General features: G+C 44.4%; 1 protein-coding gene across 1 annotated transcript; it reads left to right on the plus strand.

Annotated features, from left to right (window-relative positions):
* Positions 1 to 127: 127 nt before the first annotated feature.
* tm9sf4 (transmembrane 9 superfamily protein member 4) lies at positions 128 to 14,465 on the plus strand. Its single transcript, XM_034536267.1, has 18 exons — positions 128 to 194; positions 3,629 to 3,739; positions 4,652 to 4,751; positions 4,845 to 5,001; positions 5,274 to 5,418; positions 5,939 to 6,062; positions 6,195 to 6,316; positions 6,545 to 6,656; positions 7,334 to 7,404; positions 7,526 to 7,658; positions 8,466 to 8,547; positions 8,627 to 8,702; positions 8,819 to 8,902; positions 9,109 to 9,284; positions 9,402 to 9,465; positions 10,076 to 10,195; positions 10,532 to 10,621; positions 11,314 to 14,465. Exons 1-18 carry the CDS (start codon positions 177 to 179, stop codon positions 11,461 to 11,463), a joined length of 1,935 nt encoding a protein of 644 aa, XP_034392158.1. The 5' UTR covers positions 128 to 176; the 3' UTR covers positions 11,464 to 14,465.
* The last annotated feature ends 8,104 nt before the right edge of the window (positions 14,466 to 22,569 follow it).

The raw sequence follows: 22,569 nt of genomic DNA on the forward strand, positions 1-22,569 counted from the left end.
TAAACGCTTTGTTAAAGGAAGTACTATTCATTCCTAGAAGTGGGTTAGTCTCATTCCTCTGGTTCAGATCTCGCTCATCTGAACTATGGTATGGGTGTGTCAAATAAAAAACTAATGTATGAATCGAAAAAAATCACAGAGCACTTCCGCAACGTCACTAATGACACGTATTCAAAATGGCGGCCGCGGCTATGGTAAGTGGAAAAGCGAACTCTTTTTCTTCAAACTACGCCTCGCTCATACTGTCTTTTTAAATGAGCTCAGACGCAGCGCTGCTATTGCGTGAGAGTAGACGTCTTCCCCGGTCGATAAACGCCGTTTTAACGTTGACTTTCGGTCCGGACTTCCTTGAGTTCGAGGCTGTTTGGATGTTGGCAATGTAGCTAACTGCTTGCTGGAGTGAGCTAACGTTAGCTACCTTGAACGTTGCCTAGCGTGACTGTCAATGAGCTGTCGCTAACCAAAAAAAACTAACCAAACAAACAACGATGTGTGTCATTTGTGGGATACACGAAACTCTGCTGACGGGGGATACATCTCCACGCATCCGGTTGTCGGGCTGTCATTCGCCGTTACAGCCTCGAGAAATCAGCTGGCCGAACTTTGGCTCGGCGTTAGCCGTTAGCGACTCCGCCGGACCGCGGCAGTCTGCGCTTGTTGTCGCCGTAAGTTCACGGCGCCGGGAGACGGCAAGACGACCGACGCCGCGTGAACTGAGACCGTCTGCAGTCACCGGCTGTGCCGCTGCCGTCCGATAACCTACATGTCGCCTGTGTGTCGCAAGCCACGCTTGCTAACTTCCTCCACTACCGTACCATAAACTCCCGATGCCTGTACAATGCACTGCGCTCCCAGCATTGGCTCGCACAATCAGTAGTAGTCTTTTCCCCCCACATTAAACAGTAGAAAATATACTAAAACTAATGTTAAAACGAAACCATATTTCTTAATGATAAAATAATGATGTCCCCCCACGCACAAACACACACACCACTTAACGTTACTCCTCCGCGATTTAGGGAACCCTTGCCAGCCATCACAGTAGGGACTCTTGGACGTTAGTTTGTCTCTATGCACAACAGCTGAGGCTCTGTCAAGTTGCATGAGGCGGCTGTGGGTTCGATACCCTGCCCCTCCAGTCCAGGCCGGTACCCTTCCATGGGGGCCTGCTGCCATTGGCGTGTGGGATCGAGAAGGGCATTTTTTGTGTTCCTATGGTTTATTTTGTCTTTGAGGCTTTCCCTCCCCTGGTATCAGTTCTCGTGCTCCAGTAGCCACTTCAGAGGTTTACTGTGGCATCAAGCTGCCACTGCAGAATCACCCGGGCAACAGTTGTATGCACAGAGTGTGTCTGTCATCTCAGATGTGGCACCCTGTAGCCTGCTCGGTGTCCACAGGCATGTAGGACTGAGGATCTGTCAGATTTACAGCTGTGCCATCGTTGTTGTTTTCTCCTTCAAAGAAAAGTACCATACTTTAACTAATATTCATAAATCCATCCCCGATTGTGCCAGTCTTTGAATTGTTGGGAATGTTGCTGTGACTTGATGTAGTCATTTTATTGGCATTCTTTAGATAAGATAGCTGTTGTCTATTGACTTAAAGGGATCACCCCCTCCCCCTGCCATTACTGTCCAAATAATGGACTATGCCTTTATCCATTTGGCCAGGCAAAGTGCATCCTTGGATAGTCACTGAAATGTTGTAGTTGGTTTAGTGTCAGAGGAAAGCAAGGCATTCCTTAACTGCCAGAATGTGTCATGCTCGTTGATGTTGCCATTGTGCAAAAAATAACTTTAGCAGGTGAGGCGTTGCCTGTCACAGATTCCATTTCTGTGTGCATTGACATCATAATAATAATAATTTTTGTATATAATATCAGGTTTGTTTTGCCTGAAGGGTTTTCTTGAAAGACAATTGAAGCTCCCTGTTATTGGTGCACGGCAACGGCCATTCCACTCGGCCTCTTATAACTTGAAGCTCAGCATGGGCTCTGCCTCTTGAAAAAAATGTACATTATTTTGACATTGTGTATTGTATATGGCATGATAAAACAAGTTTATGTTTAGAGATAGGCCTGCACAATGGAAGGAAAATCTGCAAGGCACGACAACTATGTTCCATATTGCGATGGCTTGACAAAAACGGGAAAGAAGTGTGCGTATTAGCTGTACATTTTCTTAAGAATTCAGAATAAACCAAGGCTAAATGTCGTTTGTAGAGCAGAAACAGTCATGTTAATAATCACAGCAGAGTCACTCTAAAAAAACTCGTTAATATCTCACTGGAATCAAATCTAACAAGTCAATCAAATAAATCGTATTCCTAAGCGTTGTTGGGAAATAATGGAGAACAGTCATGCGGACATCCTTTGCTTTCGCTCGTGGAGCCGAGGGTTACGCTGCGTCGCTGCTTTGAGAAGGCGATCAAATAAAAACACTCAGGCTCCATTGACTTCACCGAAAGGGCAACAACCTTGTCGACAACAGCGCATCACGGCTTCACTTCTTCACTTCTTCTGTTCCACCCTTCATCAATAGGAGCACCGGACACGTACGCCGCTTCCTGGAGGAAACTTAAGCCTTCACTAAGCGGCAATGCTTGTGTACAATTGCAGTGGTGGACTGAGCAGATGAACAAATATAGCTTTTTCTACATGTTTCACCTCTTCATCACTGCCTTCCTCATCTGTTTGCTGACTTAGGTGGGTGTGTGTGGGAGAGGGCTCCTCTCCCGTCCCGACACACCTGTTACTGTGATATTACTCTGGTCCTCTATTTAATACCGGGTTCCGTTAAACATCCTTAAATAAAATGTTTTTTCTTATTCCTCGTGTTTCACGCAGTCTGTTGTGATGTGCATATTGCAATGACGATGAAAATAGAAGTTATCTTGTCAGTACTGTTTAGAATAGATATGCACTGATTGCAATTTTCTTGGTCAATTCCAAATTTTTATTTTTATTTTTTTATGTCTAGCTTGGCGATTTGAGATTTTCTGTCTCAGAACTGTAATTGACAGCAAGGTTCTGGATTATGACATTTCCTTTATGATATCTAATTTATGTTGCTGTGAATACAGCTTCTTCAAACTGTATTTATAAACGTTTCTCACCAAAAACTACATTTTAGAAGATTACATTTGAACATATACTCAATTTTACTGAGTAGAGCTTGAATGTTCCATAATCAGGTCAATGCAACCTCCGTTAATGTCGGTGGATTAGCTCCATGCTGACAGATGAGTGACCAGCTGGTGTGTGTGTGTGTGTGTGTGTGTGTGTGTGTGTGTGTGTGTGTGTGTGTGTGTGTGTGTGTGTGTGTGTGTGTGTGTGTGTGTGTGTGTGTGTGTGTGTGTGTGTGTGTGTGTGTGTGTGTGTGTGTGTGTGTGTGTGTGTGTGTGTGTGTGTGTGTGTGTGTGTGTGTGTGTGTGTGTGTGCGCACGACGTAAAACTGTCATGTGTCACGTGTGTTAATGTGGCTGCCAATCAGCTGAAAACCTCTTTGATCGGCAGTCAATCGATCGCCGCTTCTCTCAATCTGGAACGTTCTGTCGCTGTCCAATCTCATAACACACATATTACGTAGTGTAAGTGTGGTGAAGTATTTGCTGGCGTCTGATTTTGCAGGAGACGTGGTTGGCCTTGCTGCTGTTGTCCTTGTCGCCCATTGTCCGGCCCTTCTATGTTCCCGGCGTCGCTCCCCGGGACTTCCACGAGGGGGACACGGTAGATCTTAAGGTAAGACTGAAACATTTCACGAATGAGCAGAAACATTGTGGAACGTTTGTTCAGTTTTTAAGGCACCATTGCCTTACATCCTAAAGGCCTCGGTTCTGAACCAAACTGTGGCCTTTCTTTGTGGATAGTGTCCGCCTTCCACACACGTGGATTTGCACACATGCACATAACTTTAGTTCTAACTCCTATTTGCTCTAATTGATCAGTAAAAATAACCAAAGCATGTTAAAGGGCTGCCTCTGAAAGAGTCAAATCTTCCATCCACCAGAAATTTGTCAAGGCTTTAAAGAGGCAAAATTGAGGTAGAACTTTGTGCTCTAGGTAACAATTAAAACATAGTCGCTCTAGGAGGCAGGGGGTCCCGTCCCTCCCCGCAGGGAGAGAGGGCGCTTAAAGAAGTTCCTCAAAGCTCACGGCCGCACTCGTGAACAACCCGGCCTGGGTCTCACCAAGCTGACCTCGGGACGGTCATGGTGTATGGCCACGGAGGAAACGGGGGCCCAGCGAGGGTCAGCCAGCACCGGGGGGGGGGCGGGGGTTCCACTAGGTGATCCTCCCACACACAGAGTAGCTGTTCCCTGACCAGCATCCAATCAAATATCATCACCACCACTACTTCTGTTTGGTCTACTTTAGCCTCAACAAACGTAACGGTCAAACACACCAGAGTTTGTTTTGCCCAAATCGTGTGCGTGTGCGTGTGCGTGTGTGTGTGTGTGCGTGTGTGTGAGAGTGTGAGAGAGAGAGAGAGAAGGGGTCCATATCCCTATGTCAATAGGTATATGTTCACAAAGATATTCACATATATTATGAAAAGGAAGCCCACACCCAAAGTCCACTTTGCGGTCAGTGTAGTCTTGCATAACACTGTATCTGTGATGCTGTCCGTCAGTCACATCATTTGTCTTCCAGGCAGTGAAGCTGACCAGTTCTCGCACGCAGCTTCCTTATGAGTACTACTCCCTACCTTTCTGTAAGCCAGACTCTGTCTTCTACAAGGGAGAGAACCTGGGTGAGTGGGACAAGCAATGCCATCTTGCACTTGTCTTTGCTGTATAAAATATAACTGTGTTTCATATGTGTTCCTCTTTTACAATGATTGCAGGTGAGGTATTACGTGGGGACCGTATTGTGAACACCCTCTACAATGTCGAGATGAACAAGGATAGGAAATGTGAGATGGTATGCAACAAGAAAAAGCTCAGCATAGAAGAGAGCAAGCTGGTGGCTGAGCGAGTCCAGGAGGAGTATTATGTGCACCTGTGAGCATCCTTTCCTGACTGTTGTTTCCAGGGGAATCCCTCAGAATGTTGCTGTTGTTGACCTATTGCCACGAGGAATACGCATTACTGTCTTGTAATTGAGTAATATCTTTTCTTCAGTGACTCTAAAAGTCTAACATATTGATTGAAGCAATTCCTCTTCTTGTAATTTGTCTGAAAAACATTTTTATCTGTTGTCAAACATACAGTATGTTTAATAATTTGTAGTAGTATTTGCAATGCTAATTGAACACCTCCCCTGTGCCTTTCAGTATTGCAGATAACCTGCCAGTTGCCACCCGGTTGGAGTTCTACCCCAACAGAGAGGCAGCAGTGGAGGAGGAGCAGAAGAAGGACGCGTCGAAAGACGTCCAGTTTGAGCACGGCTACCGGCTGGGCTTCGTCGACGGCAACAAGGTAGATATGACATCGTATCTCCGCACCCCGACTCATCAGGCCGTTGGTTTGTACAGCCTGGATTCCTTTCCTCGTCGAGGCAACGGGCATTAAACCAAAGGAGTCGCCGTGATTTACGTCACACCTCTTTTATTTGTCAAGGGGGCTGAAAAAACTCTCGCAAAGGTGGTGTAGCCCTAACCCCTCTAGGCACAAATCAAGAAGTGAGAGAGGCCCACAGTGCGTACATACGTGTTAGTGTTGGGCGATAAGATCACCGTTCAACGCGATATTGATTGGCCACGATAATGGTCTGTTTGGAATATATTCAGACTCTCTCTTTCTCCCTGCATATACCCCCTCAACCCCTCAGTAATAGAATGATAGCATATGTCTGCTTTTGTGCAGCATGTACTTGTGAGAAATAACGCTTACATGGTGCCATTTCTGGGCGTTGAAGAATCTCAATATTGCCCAACCCTAGTATATAAATATACATGCTTGTAAAACTAATGTTTGTCTTTTCTCTTCTCCCCCACAGTTTTATCTGCACAACCACCTGTCCTTCATCCTGTACTTCCACAGAGAGCAGCTGGAGCAAGGGGAAGTCCACAACTACAGGGTCGTGCGATTTGAGGTCATACCCCAAAGTGTAAAAGTCGAGGGTAGGTGTCAATATGCTCTTGTCGAATAGCTTGAGTATGTTTGTGTAATTCATCTGACCTTTTTAGGTGATTAAAATAGAAAAGTAAAGCAACCCTTCTTGTAATACTTGCGCTGTATTTATTTCAACTCAGATCTGAAGGCCGTGGAAAAGGACCGGACGTGCACCTTGCCTGAGGCCAGTGGCTCTGCCCCACAAGAGATTGACCCGACCAGGGAGAACGAGGTCCTCTTCACCTACTCGGTCCACTGGGAGGTCAGTGACTGCAGCACGAGTTCCCACTGAGCAGTCCACCAGTCTGTAACACTCAATACGTTTGTTAACAAAGTCAATTATACATCGCAAAGCAACATGGTCAGATGATAAAATGCAGGTATTCTTTCCCCCCCCCCCCAGCTGTTTGAGTTTTCTAGGGTGAAAGGTTAAACAAAGCTAGGGACATGTGGAGGAAGGTCAGCTGAGCCACTTATCTCCTCTGTGCAGGAGAGCGAGGTGAAGTGGGCGTCTCGATGGGACACTTACCTGACCATGAGCGATGTCCAAATCCACTGGTTCTCCATCGTCAACTCCGTGGTGGTCGTGTTCTTCCTGTCCGGTATGTCCTGTCTTTGACATGCTGCTCGACGCAGCTCCTCAAACTCCAAAGCCGTCGGATCGGACTCCGACCCGTTGATGATTCCTGAACTGGGCTGCAGCTCATGCTCGCTTTAAATACCAGGCAGGCACGACGGACTGGCTAGATGCACATGTGAACTCGTGTAGGTGAATCTGTATCCCCTCCGATGGAGTGTGGTCCCATTGCCTCTGCAGCATTAGTCATCTGGGCACGGTCTGACCCGCAGGAGAAGGGAAGCACTCGCCGTTCGGTCCCTTTTTTAGTTTTGTTTCCGCTGATGGAAACATTCTGTCGATGCCATCGTAAAGTAAATGTTTGAGGGGCGTCCACACATTTAACCCGACATCAGTGTCAACTCTAACCCTGTCAAGTTGGACACGGTCTGATTTACAACGGCTAACCGGGCTAAACCCGACTAGCATGCAGCAGTGCTGCTCCACCTGACAGCAACCGGTGCACTGCCAAACTCGCCTGTGTGCGGTTAGTCGTCTAAAACAGCTGTTCGAGGAGTACCGAAAGGATGCCGCCTACTGAACCCTGAATGTCCTGTACCAAACGGTTCAATACAAATACACATATTGTTGTATGATGTCAGACTCTGTAGATTGATTAGAGCATGGGAGGTGATGAGATTCCTGTCTTTTCTCTCCGTTCAGGTATTCTGAGTATGATCATCATCAGGACCTTGAGGAAGGACATCGCTAACTACAACAGAGAGGATGACATCGTAAGGAAACGTTTGCTTGGTTTTAGCGAGTCCTTGGGGAAAGAACACGTATAATGTCTTTTGGAGAACATTGAAGCGATCGGAATGACTTGACCGCATTTTCTTCCTCCTTTCCCACCAGGAGGACACCATGGAGGAGTCGGGGTGGAAGAATGTCCACGGAGACGTGTTCAGGCCTCCTCAGTATCCCATGATCCTCAGCTCTCTGCTGGGCTCGGGGATCCAGCTCTTCTGCATGATCCTCATTGTCATATGTGAGTTTGTTTGCTCCTCAGTCCGTTCCCTGGAGATCCCGACGGTGTGCAGTCAGACCACAGTGTTCTTTTCCTTTATCATTTATGCATGAGGTGAATTTGGGTCAAAGCAGAGTTCTCATGGTGCTGGGGCACTCATGCATGTTGTTATTCTTTAAAAAAAAAAAAGAAGAAAAAAAACGTATGTGAAGAGCCAAAATATGCAGAAGCGAACTGTGAAATCTGCAGCACCTTGACAACAGCCGGATGATCGGCGTCTGAACACACGCAGAAGAGAGCACATTTATAACAGCCGAGTTACAATCTGTAACATGTTTGGGATAACAAGCTGAAAAATCTGAAACGATGCATCCTGCGTCGAGCTCACCAGTTAAACGCCAAACGGCAGAAATGAGCCAAGCACAGTCCGGTCAGTTCCACGTCTGATTGTTTTGAATGCATCCTTCTCCGACCCTCTGCAAAGCGATTGCTGAAAGGCAACATCACCAGGAATCTGTTCCAATGTGCCGAAACACAGCAGTCAAGCTTCAGGAAGACTGGACATCACCTCAACTTCCTGTTTCCGGTGTCTCGGTGTCACTCGGACTCTATCGGGGCAGACGTGTTCTCCAGAATCTAAAATGTCACGTGCACACACGCTGCGTTCTCGCTCTAAAGGATCACGCTGGTCTGGTCATACGCATCAACGGGTTAAATCAAATGTGCTCTACAAGTTTAATAAAGCCCAAAAATATCACAATATTATTTATTTGCCATCTCTATGAAGTCTAACCACCATGTGCTCCTGTGTGTGTGTGTGTGTCCTAGTTGTTGCCATGTTGGGCATGCTGTCTCCATCCAGTAGAGGAGCCTTGATGACCACTGCTTGCTTTCTCTTCATGTTCATGGGGTAAGAGCCACGTTCATCTCTCTGAGGAAATCCCAAAGCCTCAGGAATGTTTTAGTTCATCTGGTCGTTTCTCCTCCAGCGTATTCGGCGGCTACTTCGCCGGCCGACTCTACCGCACACTGAAGGGCCACCGGTGGAGGAAAGGAGCATTTTGCGTAAGTCATTTGAGTGCTGTGCTTGCTTAGTTTTGCTCTGGTGAATAAAGAAGCCGTACTGTAGAACAGAGAGGCTGACGCTGTGTCCTTTTCTTCTTCTTTTGTCTCTCCTGTAGACGGCAACTTTGTATCCCGCCGTGGTGTTTGGAATCGGCTTCATCCTCAACTGTTTCATCTGGGGAGAACACTCCTCTGGGGCGGTGAGTTCAAGTGGAGGCATTCTGCGTACACTCTTTTCAACGTGAAGACACTCTAGAAGTGACATTGAAATGAGATTTGTGACGCATCACTTTAACAAATGTTGGCGGGATAAAGATGTCCACCGGCTTTCCACCGTCTGGTACCGCTGACAAATCCATTGAGCGCCTGGTAGAAATGTTCTACAACTCTCCTCTCGCCACTGCAGGTCCCCTTCACCACAATGCTGGCCCTGCTGTGTATGTGGTTCGGCATCTCCATGCCCCTGGTCTACCTGGGCTACTACTTTGGCTTCCGCAAACAGCCGTACGATAACCCCGTGCGCACCAACCAGATCCCCCGGCAGGTCCCGGAGCAGCGCTGGTACATGAACAAGTTTGTCGGGTGAGCGTGCGACCATCCCACAATGTGCTGCTGCGCTCTGTGTTGGGAGGTCTCGTGTGTTCGGACCTTCTGAGTTTGGGCTTTTCTGATCAAAGGGTTTCCTGTTCTTTCCACTAGAATCCTGATGGCTGGCATTCTGCCGTTTGGGGCCATGTTCATCGAGCTCTTCTTCATTTTCAGCGTGAGTGCCGCCGCTCTGCTCTAAATGTATCCGTTCAAAGCCCGATCGGTAAAGTCAGTAAACCATCAAAGGTTCTAAACATTAGACTTTGACTTTGTTAAAGTCATTTATTGTGATTTTCTTCTTTTTGTCATAAAAACCCAATTTTAATGATATGGAAATAAAAGATTGTATTTATATGGATTAAAACAAATTTGGTCATTAGTAGTTTTAATGATGCATTATTAGTGTAAACAGCTAATATCTATTTACTATCCTTCTTGGACTAGTTTCTCATCAAAAATAAATGTTACCAAATTACATGTGAACACACCTTTTATAATGTAATCATTTTCGTGTGTGTGTGTGTGTGTGTGTGTGTGTGTGTGTGTGTGTGTGTGTGTGTGTGTGTGTGTGTGTGTGTGTGTGTGTGTGTGTGTGTGTGTGTGTGTGTGTGGTGTGTGTGTGTGTGTGTGTGTGTGTGTGTGTGTGTGTGTGTGTGTGTGTGTCTGTGTGTGTGTGTGTGTCTGTGTGTGTGTTTTTGTGTGTATGTGTATATGTGTGTGTGTGGGGGGTTGTGTGTGTTTGAGTGTGTTTGTGTGTGTGTGTGTGTGTGTGTGTGTGTGTACAGGCCATCTGGGAGAATCAGTTCTATTACCTCTTTGGCTTCCTGTTCCTGGTCTTCATCATCTTGGTGGTGTCCTGCTCTCAGATCAGCATCGTCATGGTTTATTTCCAGCTTTGTGCTGAGGTGAGTTCATCTAGGGTCAGCTGACAGTATGACTTGCCATAAGTAAACAAGTGTTTTTGTTTGGTATAGAATATATTTAAACTAACGGGGCTAAAGGTGGGTTCTAAAGCAGCATTGTGTTAAGGAAAATAGGATCCCAATATATCAATGCAATAAACAATATACGCCATGTCTCACTATTAAAAAAGGGATTGAGGTCATTATTCACAACTTAATAAATATCTTAAAAGAAGGTCACATTTTCAGTGTGAGCGATTGGCTCAAGTTCCTCCTCGGTAGTGGACGGGGAGTTGTAAACAAATGGAAATGTTTCCTCTTGTTTCTCCTCCCCATCAGGACTACCGGTGGTGGTGGAGAACCTTCCTGGTGTCGGGAGGCTCGGCGTTCTACGTCCTCATTTACGCCGTCTTCTACTTCATCAACAAGGTAAAAAGCCCGCTGCGTTTCAATCGGACGCACTGCGGCAGCCATTGGAATGATTTACTGAAATAACTGGTATCCCTGCATTGTGTTGGAAAGATGACTGCATTTAAAGGTGTGATATGTAGCGTTTTTGCATTAAAATGCCATATTTAGTCGAATTGTGTACTCGCATTATCGCAAATGTTTCCCACCGTTTTAAACTCTGATGATATCCGTCATTTGAATCAAAGCAACGGTCCGTTTCCAGAAGCTTTCATGAACTGACTTTTCATCCCGTTTTTATGCCATACACTTAGTTTTGAACGCTACATTTCAACCGGATGAAGGATTCTTGCACCTCGTTGCGTGAATGTGGAGAGACTTTATAGAAAGGATTTAGCGGTGAGGGGTGAAACTAGTGGACTAAATGATCCACTAACTGCAGACCAGCTTTCTTTTTTCATTCAGGCCAACCGCTTGGATGAAATTATGAATATCCAGCTAGAGACTTAACCTGTAGCATGAGAGCAAATAGCTCTATTAGCAGCTTGATGGAGCGTGTATTCATAAATATAAATAGAAGTCACAATATTACACCCGCTGCTGATTTTTGTACTTAATTTCTTTACCATTTTTAAAATCTCAAGTCCAACAGCTTCATGCAAGTGACTGGCAAACCAAACTGTAACTTTGCTCTTCTCTGAACTTCTCCCCAGCTGGACATCGTGGAGTTCATCCCGTCCCTCTTGTACTTCGGCTACACGGCCCTGATGGTGCTGTCCTTCTGGCTGCTAACGGGCACGATCGGCTTCTACGCAGCGTACATGTTCATCAGGAAAATCTACGCTGCAGTCAAGATAGACTGAAGTGCCACCGTTGCTGCTGGTCTCTTTTTTTTTTTTTTTTTTTCTTCTTTTTCTTTAAATGGTCACTTTTTTTAGTTTTTTTTTTATGTATATATTTTTTATTCTTCATGTCCAACAAGCACTGACTTGTGTGTGGAGGGAACGTGAGGGGGGGGGGCTTTTTTATGGCGCAAGAGCCCCACCCACTGGCCTCTTGGGGAAGAACAGCATGGTGGCAGAGCTAAGCCAACTGTCTCTGTCCCTCCCTCTCCCTCTCCCTCTCCCTCTCTTCTTCTACTCTCCCCCCCCCCCCCGCCCCCGCCCCCCATCCCGACGGTTATCCTCCGATTGGAGACGGTTAATATCTCCGGCTGCTTCGCCTCGCACACAACACAGTGGGCCAAAGCTCGTCAGACGATGGTTTCTGCACATTTCTGTTTTGTCTTTTCATTTGTGTTACAAGTCTAACTTATCTTTCAATCATCTTCTACGAAGCTACTTCATTGTCTCTGTTTTCAAACGTCACCTCGGTTCAGTATCAGAGACCTTGGAGATATGGGGGGCGGGGGGACCTGGGGAGTCTAACTGTGGTTATGGTTTTGACTTTGCTGTGTTGAACTCGTATGGATGGGAATTATGCTGGGAAGTTCTGCATTGTAACACAAGAACCGATCAATTAAATGTTCTATTAGTTTTACTCCAGTTTCCATATCCTGGTGTTTGCTGACCACAACGTCTCCTTCCCGAAACAACGGCTCTCTAATGTAAAAGTCCAACTGTTGGTCCATTTGCTCTCGATGATGCAGAGCGGCTCTGAACGGGACTCTGAACCCGGGGCCCTCGAGCAGCGGACTGGTGGGTGAAGCCACTGGAGTTGGAGAAATGACCAGTGGGAGTAACTTTTTTGTTTTTGTTGTGTTTTTCAAAATCCACAACCCACATATGTGTTTAAAGCTTTTCCAGCAGAAGCGTACGTGAACCAGTACGTGAACCAGTACATGAACCAGTGTAGCCGTAGCAGTGCTGGGTGCCTGCTGAACTATGCAGCAATGGAAAGAAAGCGGTTGGGGAAAAGTTGTTTCAAAGGACCATTTCTGTTGAGACGTGATGCCTCATTTCTTTTAAGTTTGAATCTAATGCGTGATATGTTTCTTGTGTATAATATGAGATCTTTGTGTTTCTACCGGCAGTGGTAGATGATTCTGACGGTTCTTGGGTGTCATGGGTTGCAGAGCATTGAAATATAATCCAGTTTTCTTAATAGATCTGTATAGTAATAATGTATTCTTGGATTACAGCTCATGTTTAAATATGTTCCCCTTTTCAAATGACATTTTTGGTTTGATAAAATAGTAATGTGTCTGCTAAAAACCTTCAAATTGCATTTAGAGCATGGGTGGAACCTGGTTAAATGTGTTTGACAAGCAATTTAAGTTAAGGGCTTCCCGTAGACGACCAACATATTTTAATGTAGCTAAATCTAACAATATATCTAAATAACATTGTTTAATAATCATGACAAAGGAATAGTTTGACATTCTAGGAAACACACAAGCAATCCTCACCGCGTAATGGTCCATTGGGTTGGTCTGTGCAAGCGTCTCACTACACCCGTTGTTCCATTTGTTGGACGGCGCCCCCCAGTGGCTGTAACAGTTATGACGAGCAGACGAGGCATTCCGCTGATGTGTAGTCCACAAAAGGAGTTTGTCGTAGTTTGATGGGTCAAACACGCAGGACTTTCACCCAGGAGATCTGTGTTCGTGTCCCACGTGACAACCATATCAACTCTTTTAGTTATTCCAAGTTGCAGACAGAAACTACGTCACATACTTATTTCATCCCAAAGCATGATCTTTTCTTAACCCTAACCAAATAGTTTTGTGAGTCGTTAGTTTGTAAGTAGTTCGGTTCCCCAACGTCTTTTATAACTGCGACCGCCTCGCGATGTGTGTCGTTTATGGGTTGAATGGGTTTATGGTTTTATGGGTCGGTGGCAAACGACCTCGTCGGTGCAGGTGTGAGGACGTGTTGGAAATACACATATTGGCTTTCCGTCCACGAGTTATGAGAAGATTGATACCGCTGTCGTTTATGATAACTAGCAGCTTAGCTTCAACACAGAGTGCGATCCAGCCCAAAGGCAACCGCATCTTGCCAGTGGAGCTGTGTTCCGTCTTGATGCTAAGCTACGCTAACCGGCTGCTGGGGGTCACTTCATATTTGCCATCTAACTTGGGAAAGGGAATGAATATGCCAAAGTATTCCTTTAAACACAACATAGGCTGGTCAACGGGGGCCTAACCCGACTATAAAGACCTCTCAAGCACAGAACTGCTCTCCACCAGCGGAGCACTGCTCCAGTATCGCAGTACAGTGAACGGTGGATTTGAGTCCCAAAGAGAATATTTTAAAGACTGAACTCCCAACGAGCCGAGATGAAACATTTTCATTAAATATGCAGGACATTCTTGGCTCTTCGGTTTGAATATTTATTGCAGTCCGTCACGGTCTTTGATCGACCCCGGATCTCCAGGGGGGCTGGATGTCATCAAGCCAACACAACATCGGCATCGTGTATTGTGTATTGACCATTCCACTTTTAATTTATTTCCCATCAGACACTCGGATGCCATCAGCTGTTTACTGTACTGCCCTCTGTATCACGTCAAAGAGTTGCAGAGGCCCTGACACCGAGACCCCTCTCCTGCTGTTGGGCGTGCACATGATTTTTTTTTCTACACTGACTTTTAAAAAGGCCCAGGTCATGCATGCGTATGTATGATCGAGAGGTTTACAATGTAAATAATAAAAGAGGGGAAAAAGGAGACTGCTTTGTATCTGTTGCGTTTCGCTGTTTTGTGGCGCTCTCTGTAATGATCCCGTCATCGGTTTAGCCAAAAGCATGATGCTCATGATGACTGAGAGGAACTTGTTTCTGTTACTTTTCTCTTTGTTTCTTTTACAGAATGTCCAATTACAACATGTACAATGACACAACAATAAAGTGAATATGAAAATCAGCTTCCACTGTGTTGACCAGATAGCTTTAAAAAAGAAAAAGAAGACAATTCAGGCCAAAAGCAACCTTGAGCGTTACTCGTGCAGATACAGACTATTCTTTTCAAACTTGTGAATATTTACCGTTAACTACCAACGGTAGCACTGGTCGAAGAGGAATTAGCTACCGCCTACCTGAGCACAATTTATTTCAAGTCACGAATACATATTTTCAGAACTTAATGATGTAGTCCTATAGCTATCCATTTAAAAAAGTGTTTATTTAAAAAACATGGGCATTTACCAGGCAGGAAGTCAAGTGAAAGATGCTATTGTGTTGCACCGTTCTTACGAGAATGCCTCTTGCCGCCCACCGTTATGAATGTTCTGGACTAAACCCTTTAGGGCCCAGAGTGAAGCGTTTCGGGGGATCTATTACAAGAAAAGGAATATACAGAACTACGTTTTCATTGGTGTATAATCACCAGAAACTAAGATTGGTCGTGTTTTCGTTAGCTTAGAATGAGCGGGTCCTTTTCCCGTAGTCGACCGTGTTGCACCGCCACGTTTTCTCGGTAGCCCAGAACCGACGAACCAAACTGTGTGTGTGTGTGTGTGTGTGTGTGTGTGTGTGTGTGTGTGTGTGTGTGTGTGTGTGTGTGTGTGTGTGTGTGTGTGTGTGTGTGTGTGTGTGTGTGTGTGTGTGTGTGTGTGTGTGTGTGTGTGTGTGTGTGTGTGTGTGTGTGTGTGTGTGTGTGTGTGTGTGTGTGTGTGTGTGTGCGTGCGTGCGTGCGTGCGTGCGTGCGTGCGTGCGGTTGGTTCCTGTCTGTTGTGGCGTCTCGGTCCACCACTTTTATTTAATTAGGTTTCTTACGAGCTCTCCAGGTTCCTCGTAAGAAGATTCTACAAAACCAGAAGAGTTTCTATTCTTGAGTTATGCCACTGGTGGCTTCCCATAAGTGTATGTGTGAGAGTCAGCTCAGTTGATGTAAGTATAGGTTAGTACTATAATTATGGTAGTCTTGACACTGTGCGACGCAGGCTTACTGGTGCAGGTCTCTGAGACATAATCCAGACCCTGGTCCAGTACGAGGATTAGACACCCACGGGAACAAGCCATTAGTCGGCTAGTCCTGCGATATTCTGGGATGGCATGTTAATCTTTTTATTTAATTGTTGTACATTTTCGTTATTTCAATTCAAATATGTGAATCATAGAGATTTGGTAATAATACACCCTTTCTGTATCAGATTTGTCACACAAAAAAAGCCATTGAATGGTTACTTTGACTGGGGAGCAAAAGAATCGGTCATATTCTGTGTTCATGACTCGGACACCTGCCTCAAGTCTCCTAAAGGGGGCGGAGCCTTGGTGAAACCCATGTGACACAGTTCCAGAAAACCAACTCTCGGTTCTGAAGTGTATCTGCAGCGTTATTATAAATCCGGCCGCCCTGCGTAACGTTTCAGCGCGATTGGCCAGGCGTCACTTCCTGCTCGGTTCCCTGGAGCCTGATTAATTCAGCTCCTACGCCCTGACCAATGGACTGTCCTGACCATAACCACAACTAATTCACAATTACGCATCTCTATAGAAGCAGCTTTCGCAACAGGCTCCGCCCCCTCACGTAAAACCAACCTCTCCTGTCTCTGTGGGAGTGTTTAATGGAGAGTGGCCCTTACCTTCCTGTGAATCGCTTATTCTAATCTAATTGCTGGCGCTAATGCTAACCGCTAACATACACGTATCAAAATCACAAATGTTTGAATTCATATATTTTTTTCCACCATAACAGTCGCTTTATAGCACTCTACTCTAACCATTATCGCAGCAATATTGTTCTATATATGGACAGCATACTATCATTAGCGATTAGCATAGGCTATTGATAATATTAATAATGATAACGTATCCTTTTTTGATCCCACAGTGGGGAAATTCTTCTCTGCATTTGACCCATCCTTAGTTATTAAGGAACAATGGGCTGCAGTGAAGCAACTGGGGGTTCAGCTATTATAAACGGTCATTTAAGAACGGTAGTTTGGCTATGTTTTAATGTAGCGTAACCAGGCCATGCTGTTCTAGTGGTGCTAACCAGGCCATGCTGTTCTAGTGGTGCTAACCAGGCCATACTGTTCTAGTGGTGCTAACCAGGCCATGCTGTACTAGTGGTGCTAACCAGGCCATGCTGTGCTAGTGGTGCTAACCAGGCCATGCTGTACTAGTGGTGCTAACCAGGTCCTGCTGTACTAGTGGTGCTAACAAGGCCATGCTGTTCTAGTGGTACTAACCAGGCCATGCTGTACTAGTGGTGCTAACCAGGCCATGCTGTTCTAGTGGTGCTAACCAGGCCATGCTGTGCTAGTGGTGCTAACCAGGCCATGCTGTACTAGTGGTGCTAACCAGGCCCTGCTGTACTAGTGGTGCTAACAAGGCCATGCTGTTCTAGTGGTACTAACCAGGCCATGCTGTTCTAGTGGTGCTAACCAGGCCATGCTGTTCTAGTGGTGCTAACCAGGCCATGCTGTGCTAGTGGTGCTAACCAGGCCATGCTGTACTAGTGGTGCTAACCAGGCCATACTGTTCTAGTGGTGCTAACCAGGCCATGCTGTACTAGTGGTGCTAACCAGGCCATGCTGTTCTAGTGGTGCTAACCAGGCCATGCTGTTCTAGTGGTGCTAACCAGGCCATGCTGTGCTAGTGGTGCTAACCAGGCCATGCTGTACTAGTGGTGCTAACCAGGTCCTGCTGTACTAGTGGTGCTAACCAGGCCCTGCTGTACTAGTGGTGCTAACAAGGCTATGCTGTTCTAGTGGTACTAACCAGGCCATGCTGTTCTAGTGGTACTAACCAGGCCATGCTGTTCTAGTGGTGCTAACCAGGCCATGCTGTACTAGTGGTGCTAACCAGGTCCTGCTGTACTAGTGGTGCTAACCAGGCCCTGCTGTACTAGTGGTGCTAACAAGGCCATGCTGTTCTAGTGGTACTAACCAGGCCATGCTGTTCTAGTGGTGCTAACCAGGCCATGCTGTTCTAGTGGTGCTAACCAGGCCATGCTGTGCTAGTGGTGCTAACCAGGCCATGCTGTACTAGTGGTGCTAACCAGGCCATACTGTTCTAGTGGTGCTAACCAGGCCATGCTGTACTAGTGGTGCTAACCAGGCCATGCTGTTCTAGTGGTGCTAACCAGGCCATGCTGTTCTAGTGGTGCTAACCAGGCCATGCTGTGCTAGTGGTGCTAACCAGGCCATGCTGTACTAGTGGTGCTAACCAGGTCCTGCTGTACTAGTGGTGCTAACCAGGCCCTGCTGTACTAGTGGTGCTAACAAGGCCATGCTGTTCTAGTGGTACTAACCAGGCCATGCTGTTCTAGTGGTACTAACAAGGCCATGCTGTTCTAGTGGTGCTAACCAGGCCATGCTGTACTAGTGGTGCTTTTTATGTTCCGTTACTGGTGGCACGGTGGAAATAGAAAGCTAGCTAAACAACTAGCCAAGCACTAAATGGTTCAAATGTAATAACTTAATGAAATTATGACTTTTGTTGTGGTGTACAGTTCAAAAACAAAATGGTGAAGAAACTCTTCAAAGTAAAAAATTAAAGTAGAATGCAAAGAGGGTATGAAACCGCTGGTTTGTCTTTTAATCATTTCAACATAACACATGACAACTCAAAGATACACTGTACTGTACAATAAGTCAATAGTTCTGTTGTTGTGTTCATCATCTCTTTGGATCAACCAATATACAAATCTGTCACTTCTACATTGCAGCAACTGATTGCATGTGAGATATGTAACAAAAAAGCAATACTTCTCATTTTCTTTCTTTCTCCGAAGCACATCATTTATATAATTCTCCCTGTAGTTGATAAACTCCATGCTATATAAAATAGTGTAAGTGAAAGAAAATATTCTATTTTTGTTCACCTTTCTTTCTTTTTTTTCTTCACCCTTTTTATTCCAGAGGTGGCTGTAATAGCAAGTGATAAAAATAAAATGGGCTATGTCACTAAACGAGATACACAAAGAGGTTGGAATGCAAGACTTACATTAAGCTAGAAATATATAAAACTACATGTGGATGCCGCCTGCATCAGGCAGTACCCAGGTTCTTTACTAAAAGCAAAAAAAAGAAAGAAAAGAGGGGGAGGAAAAGAGAGCATTATTAAAATCTAATCAGTTAAACTGATGAACAAATTCCCTTAAAATGTGTGTGTTCTGCACCTAGTAGTAAAGAAGAAACGGTGAGGATAAGTGCATCCCTAGTAGGTGCAGGTCGAGGTAATGGAGCTACAGCCGAGTGAAGGAACAGAAGAGCATCACCGCCAGAGGTCGGGGGTCGGGCCGTCTCACGCCGCGCTGGTTTGGAGTCACCTTGTTGTGTCGGTTAACACTACAGGAGCCGGATAGTAAATCCAAATTATGAAGGCAAATCAAAAATGTTCAAAGTCCAAATGATGTCATAGTAAGTCAGAATCTCAAATCAGATTTTTATATATTTTGTATTAATGTCCACGGTGTAGTAGTAGTTAAGAAGTAGAAGTCTACAATTTCTTTAAATTTAATCTAAAATCTAAAAATTACATTATGAAGGCTACATTATTTTTTTGAAGCGCAATTTAAAATATAGACGTCTCCGTTTTACGGGTTCTAAAACGCTGGAGCCGTGGACTGTAGGCGCAACTTTAAAAACGGAAATGTAGCGGTGTGGATGTAGCCTATTAATAATAATAATAATAATAATAATAATATTAATAAGCAATCATTTGAAGTCATTTTGATTTAGTAAATCATCAATTTAACTTTAAGTCAAACATTTAATTAACCATGGGTAGATTTTTGTTTGTTTTAGCGCCAATGGGCCTCCGTACCGATCGGTGTATGAAACCAGTGACAGGCTCATTTTTCCCAGAATGATCCCACTATGAAGACACTGATATGAGCTCAGCCAGGACAACAAGCGATGGATCGCTTTCACAGCTACAAGTACGACCTTCATGTTTTTCACTAAAATATCTAAAAGTGATTCTACTTTTTACTTTGACCTATTTCAACGCCACGTGTGATAGCCACCAACTTCGCTACTAACTGTTATTCTAGTAAAACATGTCATCATCAGCATATAGTTGGTCCTTTTGACCGGGTCAAGCAGTTCAGGGGCTGTAAGCTTTAAGTGCTAAGTTTTGGGGTCACCCTGACTTCATTCTTTATTAATTTTTTTTTTCAGTTACATGGTCTAAATATGGCACGCAGATGGTTCTCTGGCAGGCTGTGGTCAGGTTGTGGCTTTGACACTCGACTGACAGCGGCCTCGTGTCCCAGACCTCAGAATGATGACAGCTATGTTGTTGCTGTTCTCTTCAAGCGCTTGGCTGTAGATTAAATTTGATTAGATAGATTCATGAGAGAGAGAGAGAAAGAGAGAGCTGGTTACCCCAAAACAAAAGAAAATAAAGGGTTCAAAAGGAGGAGGGGCAGGGGGCTTCTATTTAGGATATTAGTGAAAAGTCTATCAAAAATACTGTTATTCTTTTGGAGAAGAGAAATACACAAAGGTCTACACATCAAACTAATGGCACATACATATACAGGATCAATACAACATTTAAACATAAACATATAAGCTGAAATTTTAAAGAAAAAAAAAATACTCTACTATACCTCTATACTACTTTTTTTTAAAGGTTGAAAGTGCTAGAATTCAGATTAGCTCACAGAAACCCAGGGAGGACAAACGTAATACATGCCAAAAGCTTTATATTTAAATGCTCAATTTGATTGCTACAAATGTGGCTAAAGCCAAGAGGGTTTTTCTTTAAAAACTTTTTTCTTCTTTTTTTTAAGCTCATAAACAACAAATTATAATTATTTTTATTTAATATATCATGTATATATCATCATATGTAATACTACACTTTCAGAAAGTTGCCGACATCTAATTTGTTTAGGATCAATAAAAGAAAAAGTTTGATCATTTTACAAGAGCCTCTATTTAAAAATAACATGTTTTTCTAGAGGGGAGACTAATAAAATACTATTCAAATTAGTTCAGAACTTGGATTACAAAATATAGGATTTTAGCTGTCTAGTTATGATGATTTAACAGCTTTTCCCGGCCATGAGCTGTCCGGCCCTGGGGTCCCGTACCCTGGGTCCCCGTACCCTGGGGTCCCGTACCCTGGGGTCGCTGAATCGGGTACCACAAGGAGCATTTTGTAACAAGCAATTGTGCAAAAATTTAGTTTCTTCTCCCCAGGTTTTGGTAAGAAAAAAAAAAAGAAAAACAAACAAAAATGAGGTGATGTGTTGTGTTGTTTTTCGAGGTCCTGTTTTATACAAACAGAAAATAATATATCATATGACGACAAACAAAACAAATATGACTGAGCGATACCTCCAAGGTGTGCAGTCAGTCATGTGTCCCTCCCCCCTGTGCTTTGACTGTCAAAGCCGGGGAATTCAGTGACTGCGTTCTCCCGGGTACCGCCGTGTTTTTCAGACCCTTTGACTCTACGAAGCAGCTGAGAGAGGAGGAGGAGGAGGAGGAGGACAGAGGGGAAGGGGCCCGGGGATGATGAACACTTTGTCGGTTCGGTTTGTGCATGTTTTTCAGCTCGCGGTCCATCTTGCAAGAAAATAAAAAATAAATTGATCGAAATGTTCTAGTGGTCTACAGTTGTCGTCCATCAGCAACCGTAGCTAAAAGCAGCAACATGTATTATAGATTTTTTTTGTTTTTATGTGCTCCCGTTTTTTTCTTCTTCTTCGTTTTCACTCGACACTTAAATGGTGATTGTGGGGGTGTGAGGGGGGCTCGGCGGCGGTATTCAAGGCGCTTCTTGTAGGGCGAGGCTCGAGTCACGGGGAGTCACGGGGAGTCACGGGGAGGCCGGTTGCGTTGGTCGTCCCGCGGACAGAACGTTAGCTGGAGAGCACCTGTTTCCCTTTGACGCTTCGGTTAACTTTGGGCTCAGGTTTTCTAATAGGCTGGTGGTGAATTGGTTACAAAGGATCCACAACTCTGATTGCTGTGCTCTTTCATCACAGCACAGGGGTTATGTAACCCACCTTAGAGTGCTAGGCCATCCACGTCAGCATCCCAACAATCTATCTAGTTCAAATCCTAATTGATTATTAAGGCCTTCTAGAGACACTTCCCATCCACGGTTCTGATTCCGCTACTCTAACTCAAGCACATGTAAAGGTAAAGATGGGATAGGACAGACAGAAGCTTGAGGGGGAAAAGCTAATACTTCATCCGTTTGTTTGATCAAAAATGCAAGATACACACAAATGTAAACCTGCCAGACATCAAAAAACATCATCACTTAAGTTTTAATACGTCTACCTAAAATACACCTTACCGAGATAAAAAGCAATAATAATATTCATTTTTGAGATATTTTCGTACACTGCAATAACATTCTTTAACACATTTTTACTCATCTGTCACTGAAATCTTTTTTTTTCTTTTTTCTTTTTTTGCCATTCACATATGTCAGGGTTCATCCTTACCATGATGATGCATCTTTGTTTTAAAGACTTCCTAAAGATGTTTGTTCCAAAAACATATATATAAATATATATATATATATATATATATATATATATATATATACACACATATATATATATATATATTTTAGATATGTTGGGCAGCCAAGTAATTATCATTATACAGCTCGATGGAACTTTAAAAGATAACTGTTAGAGGGCGGACAGGTGAAGGAAGTAGAGTGAGGGGGGAAGTCTCTGAGAACCTCTAGAAGTCACGAGGATGGAGACAAAAGGTTTCTAGGAGAATTCTAAAGGTCAAGTGCCTTCTGCTAAAAAAGTATTCTAAAAAAAAAAAAAAAAAAAAAAAAGTGCTTCTCTTTCAGGACAGTAAAAACAACCAAAAAAAGCCAGCCTGATATTCCATCATTTTCAACCAACTCACACACGTTCACTCACTTTTCTTTTTCCTTTTCCTGAACAATGGGTGGCCGTGTGTGTTTGGCAGCAAACGGGCCTCTTATCAAGAGTCTGTTTTTCATTTAAGTGAGCTTCATTCTAGCTGACCTGACTCTGGGAGCACATCAACTACAGTTCAAAGACAAATTATGGGGGCATCCATCTAATTTTC

Source organism: Cyclopterus lumpus, chromosome 7 (genome assembly GCF_009769545.1).
Source record: "Cyclopterus lumpus isolate fCycLum1 chromosome 7, fCycLum1.pri, whole genome shotgun sequence".
In the NCBI taxonomy this organism is placed as follows: domain Eukaryota; kingdom Metazoa; phylum Chordata; class Actinopteri; order Perciformes; family Cyclopteridae; genus Cyclopterus; species Cyclopterus lumpus.

Coding starts and splice junctions, on each gene's coding strand:
- tm9sf4 (XM_034536267.1), top strand. Junction 3,740..4,651: donor GGGACACGGTAGATCTTAAG/GTAAGACTGAAA, acceptor TTTGTCTTCCAG/GCAGTGAAGCTGACCAGTTC. Junction 7,405..7,525: donor ACAACAGAGAGGATGACATC/GTAAGGAAACGT, acceptor CTTTCCCACCAG/GAGGACACCATGGAGGAGTC.